A 24791-nucleotide genomic window follows, 5' to 3' on the forward strand; every position below is an offset into this window, starting at 1 on the left:
AATAATATTTCTTCGACGTTCACTTCCAGCATATATTGACATTGTAGTAACGATTCTATTATCAAACTAGGACACTACATTGATATTCACATTGCGTATATTGGCTATTTTCTCTACCATATGACCTGTGCCACGCTTCTTCATTTCTTTCTCAGCTGGTATCACAACTCCAGGAACACGTTCCCAAAGATAAAATGACCTCTTTGGCCAGATATATCATGAGAGGTATGCTGGTAAACCAGTTGTCAAAAAACAACTTGTAAATTGATGTTTTGGTATCAATTTTGCTGATTTGACAACCACGTTGCTGCTCCTACTAAGATTTGGTGCTCTTGGAGGTGCAATGTAACTTTGGTAACCAGCAAACAAATCAAAGTCATATCTGAATTCCGAAATACTGCTCAGCACAAAGTTTTTAAAAGCCCCACTTATGTGGTTTTCCTGGGTTGTACTGCTTTAGGATTTTGGGCCTACAGCTAGAAATTCTTCTTTCGGAGCCATGAGTAGCCGTTCTTTGATTTGGCTCAGAACAGGTCTGACTTTGAATAATCTGTCATGTCTAGGTTGATCATTTTCAACCATGTCATCATTGTTATTGAAATGTTAAGAAACATTTTATTTCTTCGAATCTGTTGCAGCTCATCATATCACTAACTGCTCGGTGTCTTGTTGACGGAAGTTGAATTATCGACATATCGATAATAGTAACTCCTATAAATTGTTCTATTTCGTATTTTTTTTTTGTATTAGCTGATTTATCTGGACGTTAGTACTGAGTATATTTTGATTGTTCTGTGATATGCTCTATAAGACTATCAGGAAAGAGAAACTTAAAAAATTGGACAGGAGTTTCTAATTGTAAAATCGAGAAAGGTACATTTTCAGAACCAGTAAATTTTATTCTGATCTAAAATTATTTTCTGATCTTCTCAGATTACCTCTGACCTAATTATGAGATTTCTTCCTTTTATATCGCAGTCTTTCAGAAAAAGGGGTATCATCATCTAAGGAATCTGAGGATATGGCAGGAATCAAAGTTTCTTTGATTTGAATAATACTTTGTCTTCAATTTGGTGTTTCAGAATTCATGTATACCCTTCAATAGTCTACAACTTCAATAGTTTCCGCAAAATAACTTGTAGATAAAAAGAAAATACAGTTAAGATTAGATTTCACGTACAGTGCGTTTGTGTATCCGCTTATAAGTATTTCATCATCTGACATCTGATAAATAAATCCGTAAACTAATTTTCGAAACCAAGTTCAGATTTCTGCTTTAATCTGTACCTTCTAAGAATTGCAAGGCAAAACAGACGTTGATAAAGATGTTATTAGAGACATGGGAAATCTAAAATTGCATTCCATAACATATCTCCTCAACTAAGCAAAAATGCTTAGCGAATTGGTTTCTCATACTCATAAAGAGTAAATCGGAATAAAAAGAAAAGACAGTTAAGATTAGATTTCACGTACAGTGCGTTTGTGTATCCGCGTATACGTATTTCACCCTAAAAGGGATCTTCGGAGCGGCTATTACCAACCGCTCTGTAGATAAAGTTTTTAAAGCTGAAAATTTGTGATATGGTCCTTATTTTGAAGCTACTTTTACAATATTTGATTATATTTGCATATAAAAAAATATCAAAAGCAGTTGTTGGATATCTGTTTCAAAGAATGTCATGGGAAAATTGTTAGTGCCCTGGTCTATAAGTAGTTTCAAAATAAGCAATTATATTTTGATATTATATAGGAAAAGTCTGTGAAAAAATCCATAAAGAAAATGATATTCCGTTACGTTTTAGTATATAAACTTGGCGAATGTTTGTGTGCCTGTATTTTCAATAAATTACGAAATATTGCACCGGTACTCAGTCTCTTCATCCCACAATAGGTTGTAATTAACCTATAAAATTTATAGAATCTTGTTACAAAATACAAACATAACTGTTCAAAAATTTAGCTCTATGAAAATATTTACATGACAGCCATACCAGTACAAATTTTTAAATGTAAATTGAGAGATCCTCTTGAAATATACCCCCCGTTACATAACTGGCAGATATACGGTCTCTCTCCAGTATGTCCCCTTACGTGAATCCTTAAAGAAGCTGCTTGATTGAAACATTTGCCACAGTACTCGCACGGATACGGTTTCTCACCTGTGTGAACCCGTTCGTGCATTATGAGATAGTCTTTTTTGGTGAATCTCTTTTCGCAGTAATGGCAACCAAAGGGCTTGTCTCCGGTGTGTATTCTATAATGGATTTTAAGTTTATCTGATGTACCGAAACCTTTACCGCACATATCACAAAGATGACGTTTTTCTACCTTATCTGCTGGATTTGCGTTATGTTTAGTCGTGATGTGTTTCAAAAGCGTGGCTATTTTACTAAAGACCTTCAAGCATATGCTGCACTGAGTTTTGTGTAACGTACCTTCTATGTGCACCGTATGGTACCTTGTTTGATGGATAAGCATGTACCTAGAATAAACAAAGCACTTATTGCAAACTACGCAGATGAAAGGCTTAATTCCTAGATGTTCGTTGTTGTGTTCTTTGAAGATGACTGAGTCATTGAAACCTTTCCCGCAGGTCGAACAAGTGTAATAAAACTTATGATAGTGGACCCTGTTTATATGAGTTTGTAAACATGTTCTTCTAGGTGTATTATAGCTGCATAACGGGCAAGTATACATAGCTTCAGCACTGTGAATCTGCATATGAACAGCAAAGTTATACGCTTTTGTAGACGTATGCTTGCACACTTCGCACGTATAGAATTCTTCGTGGATTTTTGAAATATGCTCTTCCACTTCTTTTTTACTTTGGTACTCTGCTGAACATGTAGAACAAGTGTAAATGTCTTGCTCTTCGTCGAATTTATAGGTATGTACATCTTTGTTTTCTTCAGGGTGGTACATTTTCGTATGATCGGTCAGCTCCCGCCTGGAAATAAACTCCTCCAGACATCTCCTACACGTCCAAACTTTATGTTCTTGTCTTTTAACTCTTTCTTTTGGCGGTGGTTTTTCTTTAGGAAGTCTACCTTTTTTCTTTTTATATCCTGGAGGTGTATATTCTTCATCGCTGTTGTCATCGAAGGATTCTTCGCCATCTTCCTCTTCTTTGATCGTCACTTGCCCAAACGGGGAATCGCTGAATCGTGTTTTTCTAGGAGGAGAGGGAACGTTGTCGAAGACAAAATCTTCCTCCTCTACTTTTACTTCAACTTCCACTTCCGGAAAAATCCTAAAAGATAAGATTAATAATTATTGTTTGCATTGTTTTCAGCATAGTATTCAAATAAAACCATTTATGTTCTTTATGACTTTAAATTATATTATTATTGTCTATACTTGTTATCAAGTCTTACATTTATAATATTTGCCACGCAGACTTTGATAATGTCGCTACAGTTGCACATGAAACGGCAGGAAAAATAACTCCAATTAACGAAAAGGATTTCAAAAACACAAATGGTCACCAAAATCACCAACGAGGAAGTTATCCAAGCACTTCGAAAAATAAAAAAGGGAAAAGAAGTTGGAACAGATGATATTCCTGGGGAAGTGTAGACAGTTTTAGGAGAAACAGGAACAAGTTAGCACAGGTTTATTTAATAGAATTATTGAAGAAGGACAAATGCCAGACGAATGGAGAGCTATATTACAAATGGAGTGCTAAACATTTTTATTTAAAATTATCTCAGCTGCATTTCACTTTTGAAACATTTTTTTCTATGGCATACAGATTCTTTGTAACTCGATGTTTTCCACCCCTCCCGCTACAAGAGGGGTTTATGCTCTGGGGGTTCTTCTAAAGAGTGGCAAACTTTGGAAAGATCAAAGATCAAGAAGAACAATGCTAATAAGATTTCAGCATTTTTAACATTAAAATAAAATTTGCCATTCACAAAGAACCGCTGTGAGAAACAATAGCAGAAAAAGGTGGAAACGAGCTAAACGGGAATTCATGTGAGAGAACAGATTGAGATAAAAACACTCTTACATTGCGAAAAAAACTGTATTAAATGTTCAATACCCCACGAATCCGTGTCGGTTTGAGACAGTGAGTCGCCTCCACTTAACGTTCAAATGGCAGAATGGAAGAGAAAGTTTTCATACCCGACACGGAACGTTCCATTGTTTAAAAGGAAACGTCCTAGGAGCATATAGAACCATAGGACAAAACGATTGAATTGATAGGATCTAAATAGGTAGGATCATAAAATCAGTTATGTATAAAGATAAAGTCCGCGGAAAAGTCGATATTAGATAATATACCAAAAGAGCAAGAATTGGCTACAAAGATAATTTCCAATAGTAAATGGACCAAGTTACAAGTGGCAAAGAGCATTAGAAAATGAGATTAATGCAAGATTAGAGAAAGGACGACAACTTAATGTCTGATACATTGTAAGAAGAATGGAGTAAAATCGAAACATCAATGACAGAAGCAGTTAATGTTTGCTTAGGATATAGAGGAGCGAAGAGAGAAGAAGACTGGTTCGACGAGGAATGTAAAACAGCACTAAGGCAAAGTTGGAAAAAGACAATAATAGAACTCAAGAAACAATTACAGAACATGAGACGAAAAGGAAAGAAGCTAAAAGAATCTGCAGACAAAAAAAGAGAGAATATTTGGAAAGAAAATTAAAAACAATAGAGGAGCGTTACATAGCAAAGAAATACAAAAATTTCTATTAAGAAGTGAAGAGAAACAGACAAACAAATAACACGCAAACAATTTTTTGTAGGAATAAAAAAGGACTGCTCCTTGGAAATACTGCAGAGAAATTAAACAGATGGGCACAATACTTTGACGAACTTCTAAATAATGAAAAACAGACGCAAACAGATGAGGCAATGGGCCAATCAGATCATAATGATGACGTGTATGTAGAGGAACCAACTGAAAAGGAAACAATAAAATGGCTTAAAAACGGTAACAGCGCAGGGGAGAATGGAATCCCGGCGGAAATTTTAAAGGAAGGAAGGATCACACTGCAAAGAAAGCTATGTAATTTGATACTGAGAGTGTGGAGAGAGGAGAAAATGCTAGAGAGATGGATTAATGCCGTAGTTTGCCCAATACATAAGAAAGGTATCAGAATCCTTTCTAAAAATTACAGAGGGATAGCGCTACTGGATGTTATGTATAAAATATTAGCAAAGATCATACGTAATAGGTTGAAGATCAACAGTGGATCAAATATTTACCTTAAAATTGAAACAAAATAACAGTTACGAACAAAACTTGGGACTCCACATGCTCTTCATTGATTTTAAACAGGCGTATGCCTCTATCGATCGGGAAAAGTTGTACAAAGCTCTACAAAATTTAGGAATATCCAAAAAGTTGATAAAATTATTGAAAATGTCGCTAACAAGTACAAACAATAGAGTGGTCATAGAAGGAAGTATGTCAAATCTGTTTTAGATTACAAGAGGATTAAGACGAACAATAGTCAAACCTATCTTTCACTCACAGATGTTATATGAGGTCAACTTCGAACAAATTATATAACTAAGCAAAGACAATCTGGTTATCCTTCTTTGATTGAATGCTGAGTAGACAAACACTGCTATGGAAGTCACATTTTTTGTTGAGCTTGATTGACTGTAGTCTTTCCTGTAAAGTAATATGTTGTACATAAATGGTTTTTATTTGAATAGGTCTAAAATGCATACTCACAAATATGCACACATTTTTCAATAAATTTGGCACCAGACGTTTTACAAAAAACTCTTATAACAAAAATTGTTAGTACATAAAATGATCACCGTGCGATGGTTCAGTTCATATATAAGAAATAATGTAATCCTTAGCACTTTAAAAACATAATAAAGTTTATACATCTATTCTCTTGAGACAAGGACTCAAGATATATTAAAATATATAGGTCAAACCCAGGGATTTTTTAAAAATCGGTTTACCGGACCATGTATTGTTAAGGGTTAAGTAACCTTTGACGATGAGCTAAAAATTGTAATACCTATTGCAAGGAAGTCTTCTTTTATTTTCTTACCTATTTATAAATAACTATTATTTAACGTTGTAATTTAATCCGAGAGTTATATAAAAGTTCGCAAAATCCTAAAAATCAATCACTTTTAGGGCAGTCTTAAGATTATTATTAGGTACAAATTGACACTACGTCGAAATATTATTTGACATTGAACAAACACCTACAATTACCATTTTCGTCACAAATTATGTTGCACATTACTCTGATAAAAGAAGATAAAATCGTCATAAAATTGTTTACGTAGTACTAGTCCAAGATCCCAGAGCGATCAGACATAACTTATTTTCACACAGATGAAACCTTAGAGTCTGAGTAGCGTCTCGTGTGCTTTGAATACCTGCGTATTTATGAAACTTGCTGAGTGACACCTGGGCAGGTACCAGGTGAGAAAGGTAACTAAAAATAAGAGCTATTTAACTTAAATTTACATAACTGATTTTTATACATATTTTGTAGAATATTATTTTGAAAATACTGTAATAAATGTCAGACACTTGTCATGGACCAGAACTTGTGTCAGACGCTTTAAAGCTCCACTAAAATTAAATGAACTTTACTTACTTTTACATGTCTGATTTTTAAATATGTTATTAATGGAACTATAATAAAGTTATATTTAATCAGTCAGACAAATTAAAATGACAAAACATCCCTCAAATACAAAAATTAGTTAACCAGAAGTATGAGCGCGAGAGTGCTGTGCGCATGAGCCTCAGAGTAAAAAATTCAAATACATTAAGAATACTTACTGTTTTCGATCTGATTAAATATTTTTGCATCTCTATTTAAAAATCAGACATGTAAAAGTAAGTAAAGTTCATTTAATTTTAGTGGAGCTTTAAAGCGTCTGACAAAAGTTCTGGTCCATGACAAGTGTCTGACACTTATTACAGTATTTTCAAAATAATATTCTACAAAATATGTATAAAAATCAGTTATGTAAATTTAAGTTAAATAGCTCTTATTTTTAGTTACCTTTCTCACCTATTACCTGCCCAGGTGTCACTCAGCAAGTTTCATAAATACGCAGGTATTCAAAGCACACGAGACGCTACTCAGACTTTAAGGTTTCATCTGTGCGAAAATAAGTTATGTCTGATCGCTTTGGGATCTTAGTCTATACAATTTGTCGAAAATTTTCAAAATTATTCGTTCTTCTTGTCTTTCTTTTAACTATCTATTTCAACAAACATAATTGTAATATGTTTGGCTTTTTGTACGTAGAAATTTCGAAGTTTAAACACGTCTAACTTAACTTCTAGAGTATTAGCATGACTGTTACAGAGAAACTGCAACTAAATGGAGAAGTAAACAGTTTTATTATTCACTTCTCATAATAAATAAACTATTTTCCTTCAACACTAATCATAGTGCGAAAAAAGTGAGGTATATTTATACGATGCACAATGCCAAAAAAACATTAAAATGTTGCAAGGTATTTGCATCTTCATTATTATCTTAAACCAGCCACTGTTATGATTTTTATTATTTGTTATATTCTTGTCAAAAGACAGAGTAAAAGAAATGATTTATGTAGATCATTCTTTAATAATGAATTTATGCTGTCATACATTTTCAAATTAAGTATACAACAGTGATTCTTGTAATAAAAACTTACTCCTATTAGTCCAGTTACTGTGGCATTTTTCTTTTAAATTTTTTATAACTGCACCGATTTATCTGAAATTTTTACAGTGGGTAGTAAATTACTCAAAAAACATAAGTTATATGGTGCCGATGTGTGCTTCTACCCCTGGGGTGGTTGGCACCCCATCTAGGAGGTTGAACTTTTTACGCTCAAAATAACCCCGGGAATTGATATAGAATCAAATTTTAAACAAAAAATGTCATATAAATTTTTTTCGCTAAATTAATACTTTTTGAGTTATACGCACTTGAAAAAGTAAACTTTTCGCAAAAAAGAACATGCTTTCCAATGATTTTGTACGAATAACTCAAAAACAAAGCGTTTTATTGAAAAATCTATAATGAACAAAAATAAAGCTTATAAAAAAACAAAGAGAATGTTTTTTTATTAAGTTTTATAAGTACAATACTAAGCGATTTATAATTGTTTGAAGATGACTTTTTGTTTTAGGGATACTATACTCGATGCATTTAAAATTAAATATCGGAAAATGGACATCTTTTTTGATAAAAACTCATACAATACTTTTTAAAGAGCTAGAAAAAACCTTTAAAATGAGCTATGTTAAAAGCCATTTCGATTAAAACAAAGCGAAATACGAAGGAAAGAATTTGAATTACTCTAGCGTTTAAAAAAAAAAACGAGCAGTATAAGTAACACTATTTCGATCAGAATTGAAATTAAAAGTATATCTTCTTCAATTCATTTTATTTTAGTGTTATTTATAAGTTTTAAAAGTTTAGCCTGTTTAAAATGCGTATCTTTTGAAAAAATCATGTTTAAATTAAAAAATCTTTTTTTTTTTAATTATCTAAAAATTTACATTTTTTCAAAATAAATCTAAAACTATAAGAGATACGTGAAAAATAGTTCTATACTAAAATGTAGTTTTTTTCTTAACAAAAATTTTGATTTTTTTATTTTTGTTGTAACTCGAAAAATAATAGAGATATAGCCAATTGAAGTTTGAGATTTAGCGGCTGACACATCTGTAATCAGCACTTTGGCCCTTTACTATTTAAAAAGAAAGAATTTTAACATATTTTAATCTACTTAGTCTTGTAGCTTTTGAAATTACCTTTAAAATATTTTTTTAATGGACACTGTAGCTTAAAAATTAACGGAGTTATTCTAAAAAAATTTTGGAGCATGTTATTTATATTTTGGAGCATCAACTTATTTTCTGTATATATAAAAGCTTTATTCATAGCTATTAATATAGCTTTTTATATATATAAAAGTATATTCGAAAAACTGGTAACAGACACACTAACACTCACACAAATATGTATATAATACATACATACATACATATATATGTTATGTATATAATATAGGCACCTCTAAACTGAACATTTGCTTCAGAGAACTAACGAACACAGAGAACCGACACTCCTTTGATGTTGCGTGGGCAAGCCGCCAATGAGTGCCAATGACAGGAGTACTTCAGATCTCGAAGACATTTTAGAAGCTGGGAGATACTGTACAATTTTGCTGTATGGCCTTGTCAAAGACACCCACATGAACAAAATGAATAAGGTCGAAGATTATTCATCATTACTTGAACAAATGCGATACGAATCGTTTATTAAAGCCACAACTAAAAATAGTGCAGTTAAATTATCATCTCTTGTACCAACTGTAAGTGCCCTGAATGAGCATATCAAAAGAGTTTATTTACAAACTCAGATATGGCTTGGAAACAAAGAGATTGATATAACGGATTGGGGATGGTTCAAGAGTGATGATATTTTACAACCAATAAAAATGAAAAGTTCACCTGCACCAGAAGAACTATTGAAACTGATTTTTTGCAATTGCAAAAAGGGTTGCGGCTCAGCGTGTGGCTGTCGTACACTAGGTCTCTTTTGCAATGCAGCAATGCTACGCGTGGAACATGCTCTGGCGACAATTGTCAAAACTGTCCTCCAATAGACGAAGAGGTGGAGTTAGAACACGACGAGAATGACGCTCCAGACAATGAATAATTTGATATATTGTAAATAATTTTTATTTTTGTAAATATATTTTGTATACTTTCTAATGTAAAGTATTTTCATGCATAATTTTTTACAATAAAAACAGCATGAGTATACTTAATTTTTTTATTTAGACATTTACCAAAGGGGAATTTGTTTCGTGAGCATAGAGGTGGTTTTTAAGGGTTGAAAATAAGCTACCAATCAAAAAATATTTTATTGATAAGAAAGGATTTTTTGAATATAAATGTACATTAAAAACTTTTGAAGTTGTTTAAAAAGATTTTTTTATATATTTTGACATAGGGGGTAGTTTTTAAGGGTTGAAGTGTTGCAATCAACCAAAATTATTTTATATAAGCAGATAATTACATTGTAGATGATATAAATGCACTACAAAAGCGTTTGAACCTGTTAAACGATTTTTTACAATTATTTTTATTAAAAGGGGTGGTTTTTAAGATTATTTAAGGGTTGACAATGTACGCAATATCCATTAATATAATTGACAATATTTCAATTACCTAATTTAATACGATTTAAATCCATAAAATGTAAAAATATAAATTTTTTTCATTATTTTCAATAAGGGGTGATTTCACCCCTTAAAAATAAAAAGCTCGCCTATCGCATATATAACTTTTGAAGAGGGAGGTAAGATAAGCCTAATTCCAAATTATTAGCAAAATCGATTCAGTTATACAAAATTTAGAGGTATTGACCTCTTTTCCTCCACAGTGACTAGAGTATATCGTACATTTGTAATTTCAAAACCGGAATGCGTGAAAATAATAAAGAAATACTATGGATCTTTCAAAGTGAGATTGTTTTGGAAAGGTTTTTTTACAACTGAGGATTATAATGGCTTTGAAATATACGAGGTCTGGTTATTCAATAACGAGACTGCTTACGAAAAAGAGATTTATTTTAAAAATTATTCTACAATCGAATGCTCTCCTTCAATATATTCCCCTTCCCTCACCACACACCGTTCCATTAGTTTTTTCCATTGGTCAAAGCAATGCTGGAAGTCTTCTTTTGTTAGAGTTTTTAGGAGCTCCGCCGTTTTTCGCTTCACCTCTTCCATCGACTCGGACCGGATTCCTTTTAAGGCAGACTTGATCTTCGGAAACAGGAAAAAGTAACAGGGTGCTAAATCAGGCGAGTACGGCGGGTGTTCGAGCTCTGGAATGCATCTAGCGGCTAAATAACGCTTCACAGACAGTGCGTTATGGGCAGTTGCGTTGTCCTGGTGCAAGATCCACAGCTTGTTCTTCCACAACTCCAGCCGTTTCTTACGAACTCGCTCTCGCAGCGTTGCCAAAACTTTCAAATAGTAAGATTGGTTTACAGTTTGACCCTCTGGAACCCATTCGCCGTTAATGTCGAAAAAAAAAACGATTAGAATGGCTTTAACTTTTGATTTCGACATCCTTGCTTTTTTCATTCTTGGCGATGCAGGAGTTTTTCAGTTCATGGATTGTCGCTTAGTTTCAACATCGTATTTGAATATCGAGGTTTCATCGCAAGTGATGATGTTTTCCATTAATGCAGACTCTTCATGTAACCTCTCAAGAAAATCTGAGCAGATCTGTTCACGGACGAGGTTTTGGTCACGGGTCAAATTTTTTGGGACCAACTTCGCACAGACTTTCTTCATATTCAATTCGTCATGTAAAATTTTTCTGACAGTTTCTTTATCGGCGTTTACAGTCTCAGCAATCATCCCAATGCTCATACGACGATCTCCGCACACAATTTCATTTATTTTGGTCACTGTTTGCGGAGTTAAAACAGAGACAGGTCGACCTGGACGTTGGTCATCCTCGGCGCTCTCTCGGCCTTCAGAAAACCGTTTATACCATTCGAAAACACGCGCACGAGATAGAGAATTCTCACCATAGGCCTCTTTCAACTAATTATAGCACTCAGTCGAAGTTTTTTCAATTTAACGAAAAAAACGTGTTTTCGTACTGAAAGAGTAGACACTTCCAGCTATCCAATGCTGCGCGCGCAGTCTCGTTATTTAATAGCCGAACCTGGTAGATACTGCGCTTTAGCAAAGTAGTTACAGCCCCGGCTTTTTCTGGATTCTATGGGAATATTGTTCGGAATAATATTTACATATGCTACATGTCACTTTTCTTTTAGAACATTAGAAATCAAAATAGTGTTAGTAAAATAATAAATAAATATATTGGATATAGTTTATTTAAAATAAATATACATATAACTAAATTTTTACTGTAATTGTGATGCAGACAGAGCAGCCAAAAAAAAATAGATTCTAAAAAAATATACCGATATATGATTACATCTAAATAAATTATACAAAAAAAAATAAAAAGTAATATATTTTTTAGTCACCTAAACAATTAAAATATCTATGGTTATAGTATCTAAAGTGTTAATATAAACATAAATCCTGTAACTTAAGGAATGGTTCTTCAGTAACGAATTTCAACGTTGAACCATTACGGAGAAGAAATAGAGATTTGATTAAAATCAGTATTTTACGTGGTTGTGATGTGATACTCTTGTGCCTACGCCACTTACGTCAATTTCATCGATCGTAAATGGCACGAGGAGGGGATAGCTAGTTCGTTACTATTCACAATAGTTCATAAGCTTCGTTAAGATAATTGTATCTGTCTCAAACGTATTGGCGAATGTTCTAGTACATCAGTTGTTGATAAAGAGTTCAGTTTAATGGTCCAAAGTGAAATATTCCAGTCGTTATGAACATTATTGATTCTATGACATTGAACAAATCCTGTCTCCTTACCAGTACATACTGGATTCGTAAACATGAGGCCTGCTCATAGTTTGCTTATTTAAGTGAAGGATATTTGTGTTAATGGAAGGTTATTGTTATAAGCTTGGGAAATTTTTGGAGAGTATCTTATGTTCTGTCTCAAATGACTATTCCTAAGAAAAATCTCTTCCTATCTTTGTTATTATGTTTAATAATAATAAACAAAAGATGAAAAACCTTCAGGGAAACATGGGTGAAGTTTCAAAGATGGAAGGAATGTATCGAAGATAACGGTAACGGAATTTTATAGGAAAGAATTCAGGTGAACGAAGAAAGCCTTCAAATATCAAAGATGTATCATCACCCATAGAATAAAAAATACTATTTAACATTATTTGCCTGATAGGAACATTTACTGAGCTCTATATTTTATATTATTAACAAAAAAATATCTCCAAAAAATTGCAAGGTGTTCTGAACCACAAATTTGATATGATAAACCGTGAGTAGAAAATCTTCCTATATGTTATAATAAAATAACATCCTAACAAAATCGAAACTTTATATGAACAGATAGTAACAAATCAGTGACAAGTGTATATTCTGTAAGAAAGAGAAATAAACTGTGAACTCTATTAACCTCATTTGGTATGCAAATTGCAGGTTTAGAAAACTGACACTATACTAATTGTACTGTTTTCAAAGCATTTCGCTCTGATCAATAGGTAAGCCTGATTTACGATAAAACTCCGGTAAATACTTCGTAAATTTAATTATCGCTTTGCTAAGCAGTTCAAGGGTGCTGATGGAAAAGAAATACCCTATTCTATTTAACTGTCACCTCTACACTCTGTCATGGGACTTGGTACAGCCTGCTCAAACAAATAAGCCACTAACTACTCAGTATGGGCATTATAACACCATCAATCGCAAACCAAAATACCGTTGTCATATGCCAAGTGGGAAACTAAAAAATAAAAGTAAAAAGATAAAGGAAAAAAGCCTAATTATTACTATTGTGGTTTACAATACTTTAGTCTGTTCCTAACGGAGATTACCACGGAGATCTGAATGCTGATGATTTTGAGAAACTGAGATTCTAGTACTTCGACTTCTTCCCTCCAAATGCGAACAAAACTCTATTGATGTAGATGGGCTCAAGCTAAAGTTTCTGTGGCAAAGATAAATATCACAAATCAATGGCAAAAGTGATACAAATGTTATAAAACATGTTATTAAGGAAGAGCAAAAAATATGGGAGGTAGTACTAAGTCCTTTTCCATTCCAGATGAAAATGTTGATTAAAACTTGTTCACGTAAGAAATTTATTAAAATCGCCTATATCACCTAATATTACGTATAGAATAGACCGATCGTATCCCACAATCGAAAATAAATGACATTAAAAGCTCAGATCGACGAAGGATAAGCTTGTTGAAGAGCAGAAAAGTCTGTAGATAAAATTCAAATATTGTTTAGTCTAAAGAAAAAGTTATGGCACTCTATATTAAAATGAAATGGCCTTGATCAACTGCTTATAAATGATAAACACATTAAATGAACAGTATTATACATACAAAAAAAATTGTTGAAATAATTTAGACATATAATCGAAGCGAAACTGCCTGAGTTGTAGAACAAACGTTTTTTCCATCAGTGAAATGCTTCTACCATAAGTGGACAATTGTAATAACCAAACTTGATGAATTCGGTTTTCAATTAATGCCTCATTCGGCCTGTTTACTAGATCTGGCTCACAGCTATTAACAAAACACAAAAAATTGCAAACTAGATGATTTAAATATATATTTCAAGGACTTAGAATCATCGACTCGGATTAAAACGGTGCTAATTTGGAATATCGTTGGAATAAGTGGGTCGACGAGTGGCAAAAATCCTACAGAAAGTCATAGGGCTTTAAGTAAGGTTTGTGATGAACAGATCTTAGACTGTGTTCCGTTAGGCCAGCCGCTTCCATGAAAGCATACCGGATAAAAACGGTCATATCGACGGCATACAAAGGTTGATATCTATAGTCCACCCCTGACCTATTTCCAATTTAGGCAGAAGTTTAAATGTATACTTAATAAAAAGCCACATGCATCTCTTGACCAACTCTGGATTAGAAAGTCCCAGCTTGAATCAATGACATTAAACCGTGCAAGTGTTGAGGTATGTCTCAGTGTTAAAGGGGACGAGAAAGGACACAGGTGCTTGATTAAATATTTGCTGAAAAAGCAGTTATCCCTAAAAGAAACTGCCATTAAATGACTATGCTGTGTCTTGCGAAGTAGCGAAAACTAGTGTAGCGAGCTTAAGTGTGCAAGAGAAACTTGTGAAGATGAACATGGTGGAGGTCCTTTAGTCACCCCGTCAGATCCGAAGAAAATGTCAGAAAATTCCACGATATAATTCTAAAAGATCTCAGGGTCTCTTTGCATCAAATCATGGAGGAAAGAGGCTTTTCATTGGATGTAGTTCAAAACATTATATCCAATATTTTAGCTATGAAGAAACTAACGGCAAGGTTGGTTCCCTGAGTGCTTTCAGCTGATCAGAAACATGCTACACAGAGATAGGACTTTTTCCACAGCTTTTGGACACTTTTCACAGAGTTAAGAATTTTATTGATCAGTACGTAACAATGGAGCAAGTTAGAGCAAGCCGTGGAAGAATATGAATTCACCACCACCTTACGAGTTCACACCTGTGGCGTTAGCCAACAAGGTTATGGTTTCAGTATTCTGGGATGCACAATTATTTGATTATTTAAAAAAGGAGCTACTATAGCAATCCCTTACTATACGCACCAAATAATATTAGCAACTTAGTAACAATGGTTGCCATTCGTGATACAGTTTCCAAAATTGTAAAGCACCTTCCATATTCTCCAAATTTTACCCCAAGTGACTACAGGCTGTTCTCAAAACTGAAAGAAGACCTTAGGGGAACTTTTTTTTGACCAATGATACAAATAATTTATGCCGTAAATAGGTTTAACACAGTCGAAGTAACTTTCTTCTAGAACGCTAGCGAAATGTTAAAGAGCAGATACGAAATGTGGTAAACGGAGGCAGGACTATGTTCAAAAATAAAATCGTTAAAATTTTCTTGTGAGCATTATTCATAGGTCAAGGATTGGAAATAGGCATCAAACCTCGTAGAGGAAAATCTGTTGCATTATGAAATATGGATTGCAGAAAAGGAAAACTTCGGATTGGTGGGTTTCTCACTGTTCACTTGTAGACAGAATCAAAACCGTCTGGAAACTGCAACATTATTGAAGCAGAGTTACTGATGAAGTTACTGCATTTCTTTTTCAAATTGTCGCAATTGATGAAACGTGTTCCATGTTGAACAAATGTAACAGTGACAAAAACGACTTACTGTACTCTCTTTTGCATGGCAATTTAACCCACAGGCATTGAAACATTGCGATTGATTAACTGGAAATACGACTGGAAATTCTAGGCTCATATAACATACAGCACCGCCATAAGTTCACCAGACTTCCACTTGTTCCCCAGGTTAAAGGAGCCTAAGCGTGGGCGATGTTTTTGTCTTTAAAAGAGCTTTCTAATGCCGTTATCCATAATAAAATTGAAAGTTGACTGGCATAACAAACCTTCCAAGACGAGGGAATCGGTGAATTAGAAACAAGGGGTGTAAAAAATATGACAAAAATAAATACGCTTTGAGTAATACAAATATGTGCATTACTTCTGAAATATCCCTCGTAATAACTCACGTAATTATCGAACAACCTTGTTAATCATAAGCGATAACAGCGAAGAAGTGTCTTAATAATTTGGAACAGAAGATTTTATTCAAGGATATAAAATAATCTTAACTAGAACCCTCCACAAACACAACACCTCACTAAAACATATTTTAACGTAATTTATCGTATTTCAACGGTGTCATATCCATTTGTTTAATGTTAATATTACATTGTAGAATTCAAGCAGCTTCTAATATGCGCATTAAGTGACCCTTTAGAAACACAGCCAGTGCTACAGTGAGGGCACTTATAGGGCCTCTCGCCTGTATGCGATCTCAAGTGAATCCGTAAAGGCGCTCCCTGGTTAAACGATCTGCCGCAATGATCACACACATAAGGCTTTTCTCCATTGTGAATCCTTTCGTGCATGATCAAATAATCTTTTTTGATAAAGCTCTTGCTGCAGTACACGCAGGAGTACGGTTTTTCTCCCGTATGTTTGCGGTAATGTATTTTCAGCTTGTCTGTTCTGGAGAAACCCTGGCCGCACACGTCGCATAAATGCTTCTTTTCGTGCGGGCCTTCATGGAAGGTAAGATGTTTGGTTAGTACATGTTTAACCAAGGTCTCGCTTCTAGCGTACATTTTAGGACACATATGACATTGCGTCTTGGACTCTTTATCTAGAACCCTCACTCTATGATTACGGATTTGATGCGCCACAAGGTACCGTGAGTATATAAACTCCCGACTGCACACTATGCACGAGAAAGGTTTAACTCCCAAGTGGAAGTTTTCGTGCTCTTTAAAAGTAGTGGCGTCGTTGAAGCATTTGCCGCACGTACGACACTGGAAATCGTATTTCCTGAAATGCATTCGCGTGATATGGGTGAGCATCGCAGATTTCCTACTCGCAGTGTGAGTGCACATTGGACAAGGAAAGAATCTGTCCTCCCTGTGCTGCTGCATATGGGCGGAGAAGTTCAAGGCACCTGAAATACTTATTTGACACTCAAGGCAATCATACGTCTCTTCATGAGTTTCAATATGCTTCGTCACTTCCTCTTTCGTCTGGAACTCTGCCGAACAATTGTTGCAAGTATAGCATTCGAGTATTGGATCGTACGAATACTTTTCGTCCTCTTCCTTACCAAACTTTTCCTCCATGTCTTCGTGAAACAATTTTCTGTGGTCGAACATATTTTTCCGGGTATCGAACTCCTCGAAACAAATTTTGCAGACCCAAGCGCGAGCTTTGTGGTTGGGCTTCTGCTTTGGAACGTATTTTGGTGGATCTTTCTTCACTCTTTTTGATTTTGCAGCGGATTTTGATTTTAAAACCTTCTTCGTTTTCCTCTTCTTTGACGGCGCTTCCCAGTCATCAACTAGCTCAGTTTTAATATAGTTTATTATCCTAAAAAATTAAAAATGTTGTGTCTGGTTGGAACAATATATTTAACTATAAATGTGAAAATAAAAACGATTTCTGTTTTAATAAAAGGCTTATATTTATATCACTTTATTTGGTAACATAAAATAACTTACATTAATTATAAACATTTTGATATTTTTAATAAGGAAAAAAAACATAATTCCATTTACATTTATTGTACTTTCATCTTTTATCACTGAAAATTTTTTATATTCCTTGACATTAAACATATTTAATTTTAACAGAAAGGTAGAAACATATGCAGAGTTAAAAATGCAAACAAAAATGCTAGGTCTGCAAATTAACACAGAAAAAAAAAACAATTATGCAAATGAGAAGAAATATAGTCCCAAAAAACATACATGAAGATGACATTGAAACGGTTTACATACCTGGGAGTAGAAATATATGCCGACGGATCAGAAGATGGAGAAATACGGAAAGAATAACGCAGGCAAACAGCTTATTTTGCCCCTCCCATATATTACGGTCTAAATCGTCCACCGAAATACAAAGATGAGAATTTATAAAACCTTAATTCGACCATTAGCATGATATATGGCAGTGCAGCATGGGTCCTGAAAGAAACATCCAAAAGCAAACTCGACACATTCGAAAGGAAAGTACTGAGGAGAATACTAGGACCTGTGAGGGAAAACGGAATCGTCAGAAATCGGAATACAACAACGAGCTTTATCAACTTTATAAGGAAGCACCACTGTCAGACTTCATTAGAATACAAAGATTGCAATGGGTCGGACATGTGATAATGTCGGGAGAGGATAGGCTACCAAAAGAGCACTGAATGCTAGAATGCAGGGAACGAGACCGGTTGGAAAGCCAAGAAAGCGCTGGGAAGACACAACTGTGATTACTTATGATTCAGATCGAGAACTTTGACAAAAAAAAGAACTATGGTCGTCGGAATGACAAATGATATTGCTGAGAAATGTTCTTACGAACAAAAGTAGAAAAGTATCTGACTGTGATTCGAATAACTATTTTACAGACTTAAAATACATAAGGAATGTTTTTCATAGCACTGACAGGGATCAATAAATGATACAATATTTAACAAAAAGAACAAACAAAAAACAAAGTCCCCTTGTTGGAACACATATACAAACATATAACCATATTGGTTAATATTTAAAACATAAATTTTTTATTAAAATTTTAGTTGAAAATTAAGCCAAGACTTTAGTACCTCAATCTAATAATATCAGTGAGGTACACTGATTACAATTTTTACTACTACATATAAATAGTGGTATACTTCAGTCGTACCATTAAAAATCACACGAACAAGCTGAATTTTGCCGAAAATGTCAATTTTTGTACGCTAAAAAAGATGCAAAAAAGTTAACCACTTTTACCTCCGGGCTTTCTCCTAAAACCCCCCACCGAGAGGGTGGAAAACGGAAAATAATCCATTTACCAATAATCTGAACAACAAAGAAAAAATGTTTCAAATAAAAAATGCAGCAAGATAATTTTAAACAAAAACATTTATTAGCATTTTTTGCGTAGAATGAACCGTTCTCCCAGAAACAACGATTGAAGCGATCGGAGATTTTGAATGTCGGTTAGGCGCGCGAAAACAATGCTCGTTAAAATTTGTATCAGCTCGACGGTAAAAATTCAATATCTTTTGATTCGAGTGTCCTATCGACAAAAATCAAGATGGGTTTTAAAGGAAAATAGTGCAGCTTTTGAAAAGGGTGCAGAATGCAATTTTTGCTTCGTTCAGCTTGTTCGTATGATTTTTAGGGCTCAAATCTCTGGCGACTGGACTAATAACATAAATATGAATCCGGCTATAACAGTTTTGGGAATAATATATCCAAAACCGTCTAATAAATCGAAAGAGAATGTCTTCTGGAAACTGGAGTGGAAAAAAATATGTTATAATGAATGGTTCATATTGGAATTAACTTTGATATACCGGAAATATTCAACGACAACCACACGAAACCGGGGAAGGCACCTCAAGAGATGGACTGATGACATAAAGAGGATATTTACCAACTGTATTGCAACAGCGCAAGGCATATCTGAATGAAAGTTTTTACAAGAGGCTTATGTTCAACAGTAGACGTTTACGGGATGGTGATGATGAATCAATGTTAAACCTTAAAGTCTTGTCACAAAGAATATTGATCAATGGAAAGGCAAGTGGATTAGAAAATGGAAGTTTTCAAGCCAATTCATTCGACATGAGGTAATACTTGAGGAGCAAAGTGCTCAACCAGTGCAACCTTACCCTTATCATGACATATGGATGTCAAACCTGGACCGTAATTAAGGTAATTATGAATAAACTAGCCACAGCAGAAAGGACAAATGGAGATTCGCAGGCTATTTTGCTAGACAAAAAGACCAATGTTGTTAAAGACCTTATCAAGTTAGATAAGGTGACATTAACAAAATACCCGGAACAGTATGTTGCTCACGATAGAGATCGATGGAAGGAGTTGGGAGAGATCTATGTCCAAAAATTGAAGATAGAAAGCTAAGAAGAAACACAGGTCATAGACCTAAGGTACAAAGAAGTGTTCAAGAAAGACCTAACGTATGAAAAAAACTGTTCAAGAAAGACAAAAACATTTGATAAAAAAGCACTAGGTTATGATGGTCAAGGTGTGTTGATGGAATCTTGCACTGTGCGAGAGAATTTAAAACGAAGGCTTTCGAACTGAAGTGGCACAATACATGTACATATACATATACATGTACTAAGGTGGACTCTAGGCCAGTGTGGAAATGTGGAGAAGAACTACTTCGGTTTAAAGTCGGCCGTAGGAGCACCAAGCACCATCCCAGTCCGGACAAAAGCCTGGATCAGAACACAACATAAATCTCATTGGGAAAATATACTCAGTCAGCACATCGTAAAATTTATATTTGACGGACACACGCTAATAAGACTCAAGTACTGTAAACTAAGCAGGAATCAGCTCATGAGTCATAACAGGCTTGGACACTAAAAGAAATACTAAGACAACTAATCCAACTAGTAAAATTAACGTTAGAAACAACAATAAATGAAATGAATTTGAAGTCAACCAAGGTTTACGACAAGGGGATCCAGTGTCTACAATCCGCTTGAGATAATAATTAGAAGATGCAAACTAAAAACAAAAGAAACAATTTTTAATAATTAACATCAATATTTGGCATTTGCAGATGATCTTGCAATAATAACAATACAGAAAAGAGAACTGCAAAAAATATCAAGAAAGTAATATAGGAAGCAGAAAAATTTGGACTGAGATAAATCAACAAAAAGACAACATATATGGTTATGAGAGAAACATAAGCCAAAGAAATGAAGAAAGTTATTTAAATATAGAAATAATATAATCAAAGACCACAGGCAAAGAACTTGATAAGTCCAATTTTTGACATTTATCCTTTTTAATACCAATATGTAGCTTTAATTACATAGTTTTTGACATTTAGTAGTAGTAGTAGTAAGAGTAACACAATACAGAGTAATAACTTGATAAGTCAAAAGATATAATTGTTTGAAAAAACACTGTACATGGAAAGAACTTGACATGTCCATTCCAAACAGGGGAAAACGTTGATAAGTCCAGGTAATCCTAGTGGTTGGCAATAATGAAAGTGACATTGAATAATCTGATTACTACAGATGCTTTCAGTTTCTTTGTTTTGACGGTTATGATAGTGCTCAGTTTGTTTTATTTTAAAGTGAAAGTGATTATTTACAACGTTTGATACTATTATCTGATAGTCAAAATAAGCATGGCAGATACGGGGGAGTATTCGAGTGATAAATTACCTTGTGCTCGTGGGAAAAACTTTCAAGAAAATGAAAAGCTATGGGAAGATGCAAGATGTTTCAAAGAAACTAAAGTTACAGTCTTATGAAACTGGCGAAGCTTGCAAATGTGTTAAGAAATGCTTTGATGCAATCTCTGAACATGAAAGACAATCTATTATAAAAAAATATAAACTCCTCTAAAAATAATGATGAAATAAACATATTTAGCGGGCTTGGTTACCTTGGTTACCTAACCAAAAGGGCTAGAAAATCCGAGAATGAGGCTGGTTTCCGAGATTTCACAGTCTGTTATCATGTGAAAATAAAACGGGAAGCAAGCGTGGAAGATGCCCCCTTTTGTGCCATTTTATGGTAAAACAAGAGGTAAAGTTGATATTCTTGTAAATACTTAAATTAAAAAAATTAAACGAACCTCCTAAGTACTTACGGGGTTTTAAAGAACGGGAACAATCTATCTCTGAGCACAAAATTTGATCATTTTTCCATGTAAATCTCCAAAGAAAATCTAAGGTCCAAAATAGAAAATTGGTCGCAAAGTCGTACAGTTTCTACTATTATATTATTTATCTATGGTTGTACAGCTCGGAAATGGCTTGACGGATAATGAGCTATGAGGTATCCATGGAGATGGTGGGAGGAGACAATTATTAAAACAAATATGGCGTCGTATCTAAAAGACACAGTAACGTATTCTTATTGGATCCTGTCGTATGAGGTATCAAACAATTGGATTTTATGTATACAATAAAACTATATGGGAAAAACAAGACTACAGGGTATCGTCAAAGTATGTAACGTCCACTTATAGGCATGGGTCTGTCGAAACATATACAGGGCATAGTCAAAAGTATGTTACTACAAGAAGATTACAGGGTATCGTCAATCACTGGAAAACTGGAATTATATTGTAAAATGTTTTTTATGAATGTTTCATTTGATACAAAAAATAGACAGTCAATGATTTTTTGGGGGTAATGACGTGATAAGTCCTTCTTTACAAGGGAAAAGGTTGTTAAGTCCATTAAGACGAATAAAAAATAATTAATACCAGTAATATGCGATATAAATTTAAAAAAAACTAAAACGTAAACCAACAACCAATATTTTTGTTTAGCAAATTTTTTTCTTTTTATTTCTGATTAATTGTAAGACTTACTTTAATACAATCAGAGTTTTAAACTTTAAAAATTTTCTCCTGAAGATAAACAAAAATGTAACTTATCAAATTATTTTCTTGTGGTCTTCAAATGACAATGGATATGCACAACATGAAATAATGGTCAGGATATCAAAAACGAACCAAAAATTTGGACCACTTAACTAAAGGGTACCCCGTTAAGATGCGCAAAAGACCCTCACTTACAGAATTTATTTTTTTTTTAAATTTTTATACGTTCTATGTAAAAAAGTAAAAGTAAGGTTCAGCGCAATTTTGGCCCGAATCTCTATATCCTTTACCCTTTAGACCACATCGCACTGTTTGGATACTATCAAGCTGATACAGGGTTTCCAGAATTATTGAATGGGTATCTTTAATGAATAGAAGATATAAATGTAAATTTTAGCCTTAAATTAATACAGCCTTACGATTAACTGTATAGTAAGTGCCACATAATGGTAAAAACATACTAATGTGTAGAGTGGACAAGAAAAAATAAGTACTGAGACGTTGTGTTTTTTATTCAAACAATCTGTATATATCTCTTAATTTGTGTAAATAAAATTAGTCTAACTGTTCAATGTCCATTATAAAGTCGACATGGTCTATTTCCAAATCGTCAATTTCTGAAAGAGCGCTGAAATCAACTAAATCATCGATCTTTTCAATATCGTCTGGATCTTTGGAATTTTGCATCTCGTGGTGTTGCCTGTGCCTTTTCCAGTATTTGTGTGCCGAAAAAGCTTTACCGCAAAGATCACAACAGTAATTTTTCTCTCCTGTGTGAATCCTCATGTGTATTTTAAGATTATAGGGGTTGGCAATTATCTTGTGGCAGATAGGGCATTCCACGGTACGATCTTCGCCGATGTGATGGATGATGCTTTGGTGGCGAAGCAAGCTCTTCAAAAAAGTGAACTCTCTGCCGCAAATTTCGCACTGAAAGAGCTGGTCGTCGCCGTAGAGTTCTTTTCGATGATTAAGGTTTATATGTGATTGAAGGTATCTCTTCACGGCGAACTTTTTGTCGCATATCTCACAGCTGTACCTCTTTATATCCAGATGTAATTCTTTGTGGGAATCCAGCAAGGTTCTGCCCAAAAATCCCTTTCCGCAAATATCACAGTAATGTGTGTACTTCTTTTCGTGGCGCAGAATGTGCCCCTTAATAGAAGACTTATTACGAGTGGTAAACGAACATATTACACAATTGTATACATTGTCGTGTTTATAACAATGATAGACATATTCTAGAGTACTATTGAACTTTAAGTTGCATCTCGTACACGGGTGATCATTTTCCAAATGCTCGAGTTTGTGCTTTTCGAATTCTTCGAAAGTTTTGAACGATTTTGAGCAAATATCACAACTTTGTTTACCATGAAAGGCCATGTGTTTGGACATACTTCTAGTTTTTACGCGTTTACCACAAACACTGCACAGAGCCAGTTCAGAAGCAGAACTTTCACGTTCTGATTTATTAATTTTTTCTGTATATAATATATCTCCGTCGATATAAATATTTTCTACCGGCTGGTCAAATTCGCCTTCTTCATATTCCTTATATTCTTCTAGAACATTCACTTCACAGTCCTGCTGTTCTTCCTGTTGAGAGTCAACAGATTCGTCAGGGTACGACTCACTATATACTTCTGGAGTATGATCCCCCCATTCAGTTGGCTTTTGAGCATCATCGTCTTCAAGATTTTCATCATCAAAATTTATTAATAAAATTTCAGGATCGATTATTTCTTCAGGATTCGTTGGTAAAAGTGCATCGTCTAGATAAGACCAATTATCTTCATTGACACTAGTTTGACAATCGTCATATACAACTACTATAATTTCTTCCGTGTTTGATTCTAAACTGTTCCTAAAAGTACACTATATTAATAAATAAAATTCAAATAAAACTTAAAAAAAAATCGTTTTCTTTTTGGATCAACGCATGAAGAAATCACTTTTTACTTAAAGATTTCGAGAAGATTTTAATAATGAGTCCAATGGGCCCGAGACGCCAATTATTTTATCATAAACTGATAAAAGAAAATTTATTGAATTTTATGCATCACTGAATTTGTTTACAAGTATGTTTCAACAACACGGGCACTTCGGACCCTATTTGTATTGATACCTTAAGTCTAAATCTTTGTTACAGAAGTTAATCTGGTAGTCAGGTAATGTTTTTGTGGACTATCTAAACGACCTATAATTCCAGAAATCCAATAATAAAGTCTAAACGAGTAACAAACAATGTAAA

The 24791-nt window shown here is 34.1% G+C and overlaps 1 protein-coding gene across 2 annotated transcripts in view; it reads right to left on the reverse strand.

Moving 5' to 3' along the window:
- Positions 1-1406: 1406 nt before the first annotated feature.
- LOC140451385 (zinc finger Y-chromosomal protein 1-like) overlaps positions 1407-24791 on the reverse strand; it is a 58432-nt gene continuing 35047 nt past the window's right edge. Inside the window, exon 2 of one of the 2 annotated variants that reach the window (XM_072545168.1) lies at positions 1407-3250. In XM_072545168.1, the coding sequence (XP_072401269.1) occupies positions 1975-3250 (1276 nt within the window). In that variant the 3' untranslated portion in view covers positions 1407-1974. Of the gene's footprint in view, positions 3251-17645; positions 24405-24791 lie in introns of those variants that run through there. The other variant, XM_072545167.1, reaches the window with a different exon arrangement.

This window comes from Diabrotica undecimpunctata, chromosome 9 (genome assembly GCF_040954645.1).
Source record: "Diabrotica undecimpunctata isolate CICGRU chromosome 9, icDiaUnde3, whole genome shotgun sequence".
Classification (NCBI taxonomy): domain Eukaryota; kingdom Metazoa; phylum Arthropoda; class Insecta; order Coleoptera; family Chrysomelidae; genus Diabrotica; species Diabrotica undecimpunctata.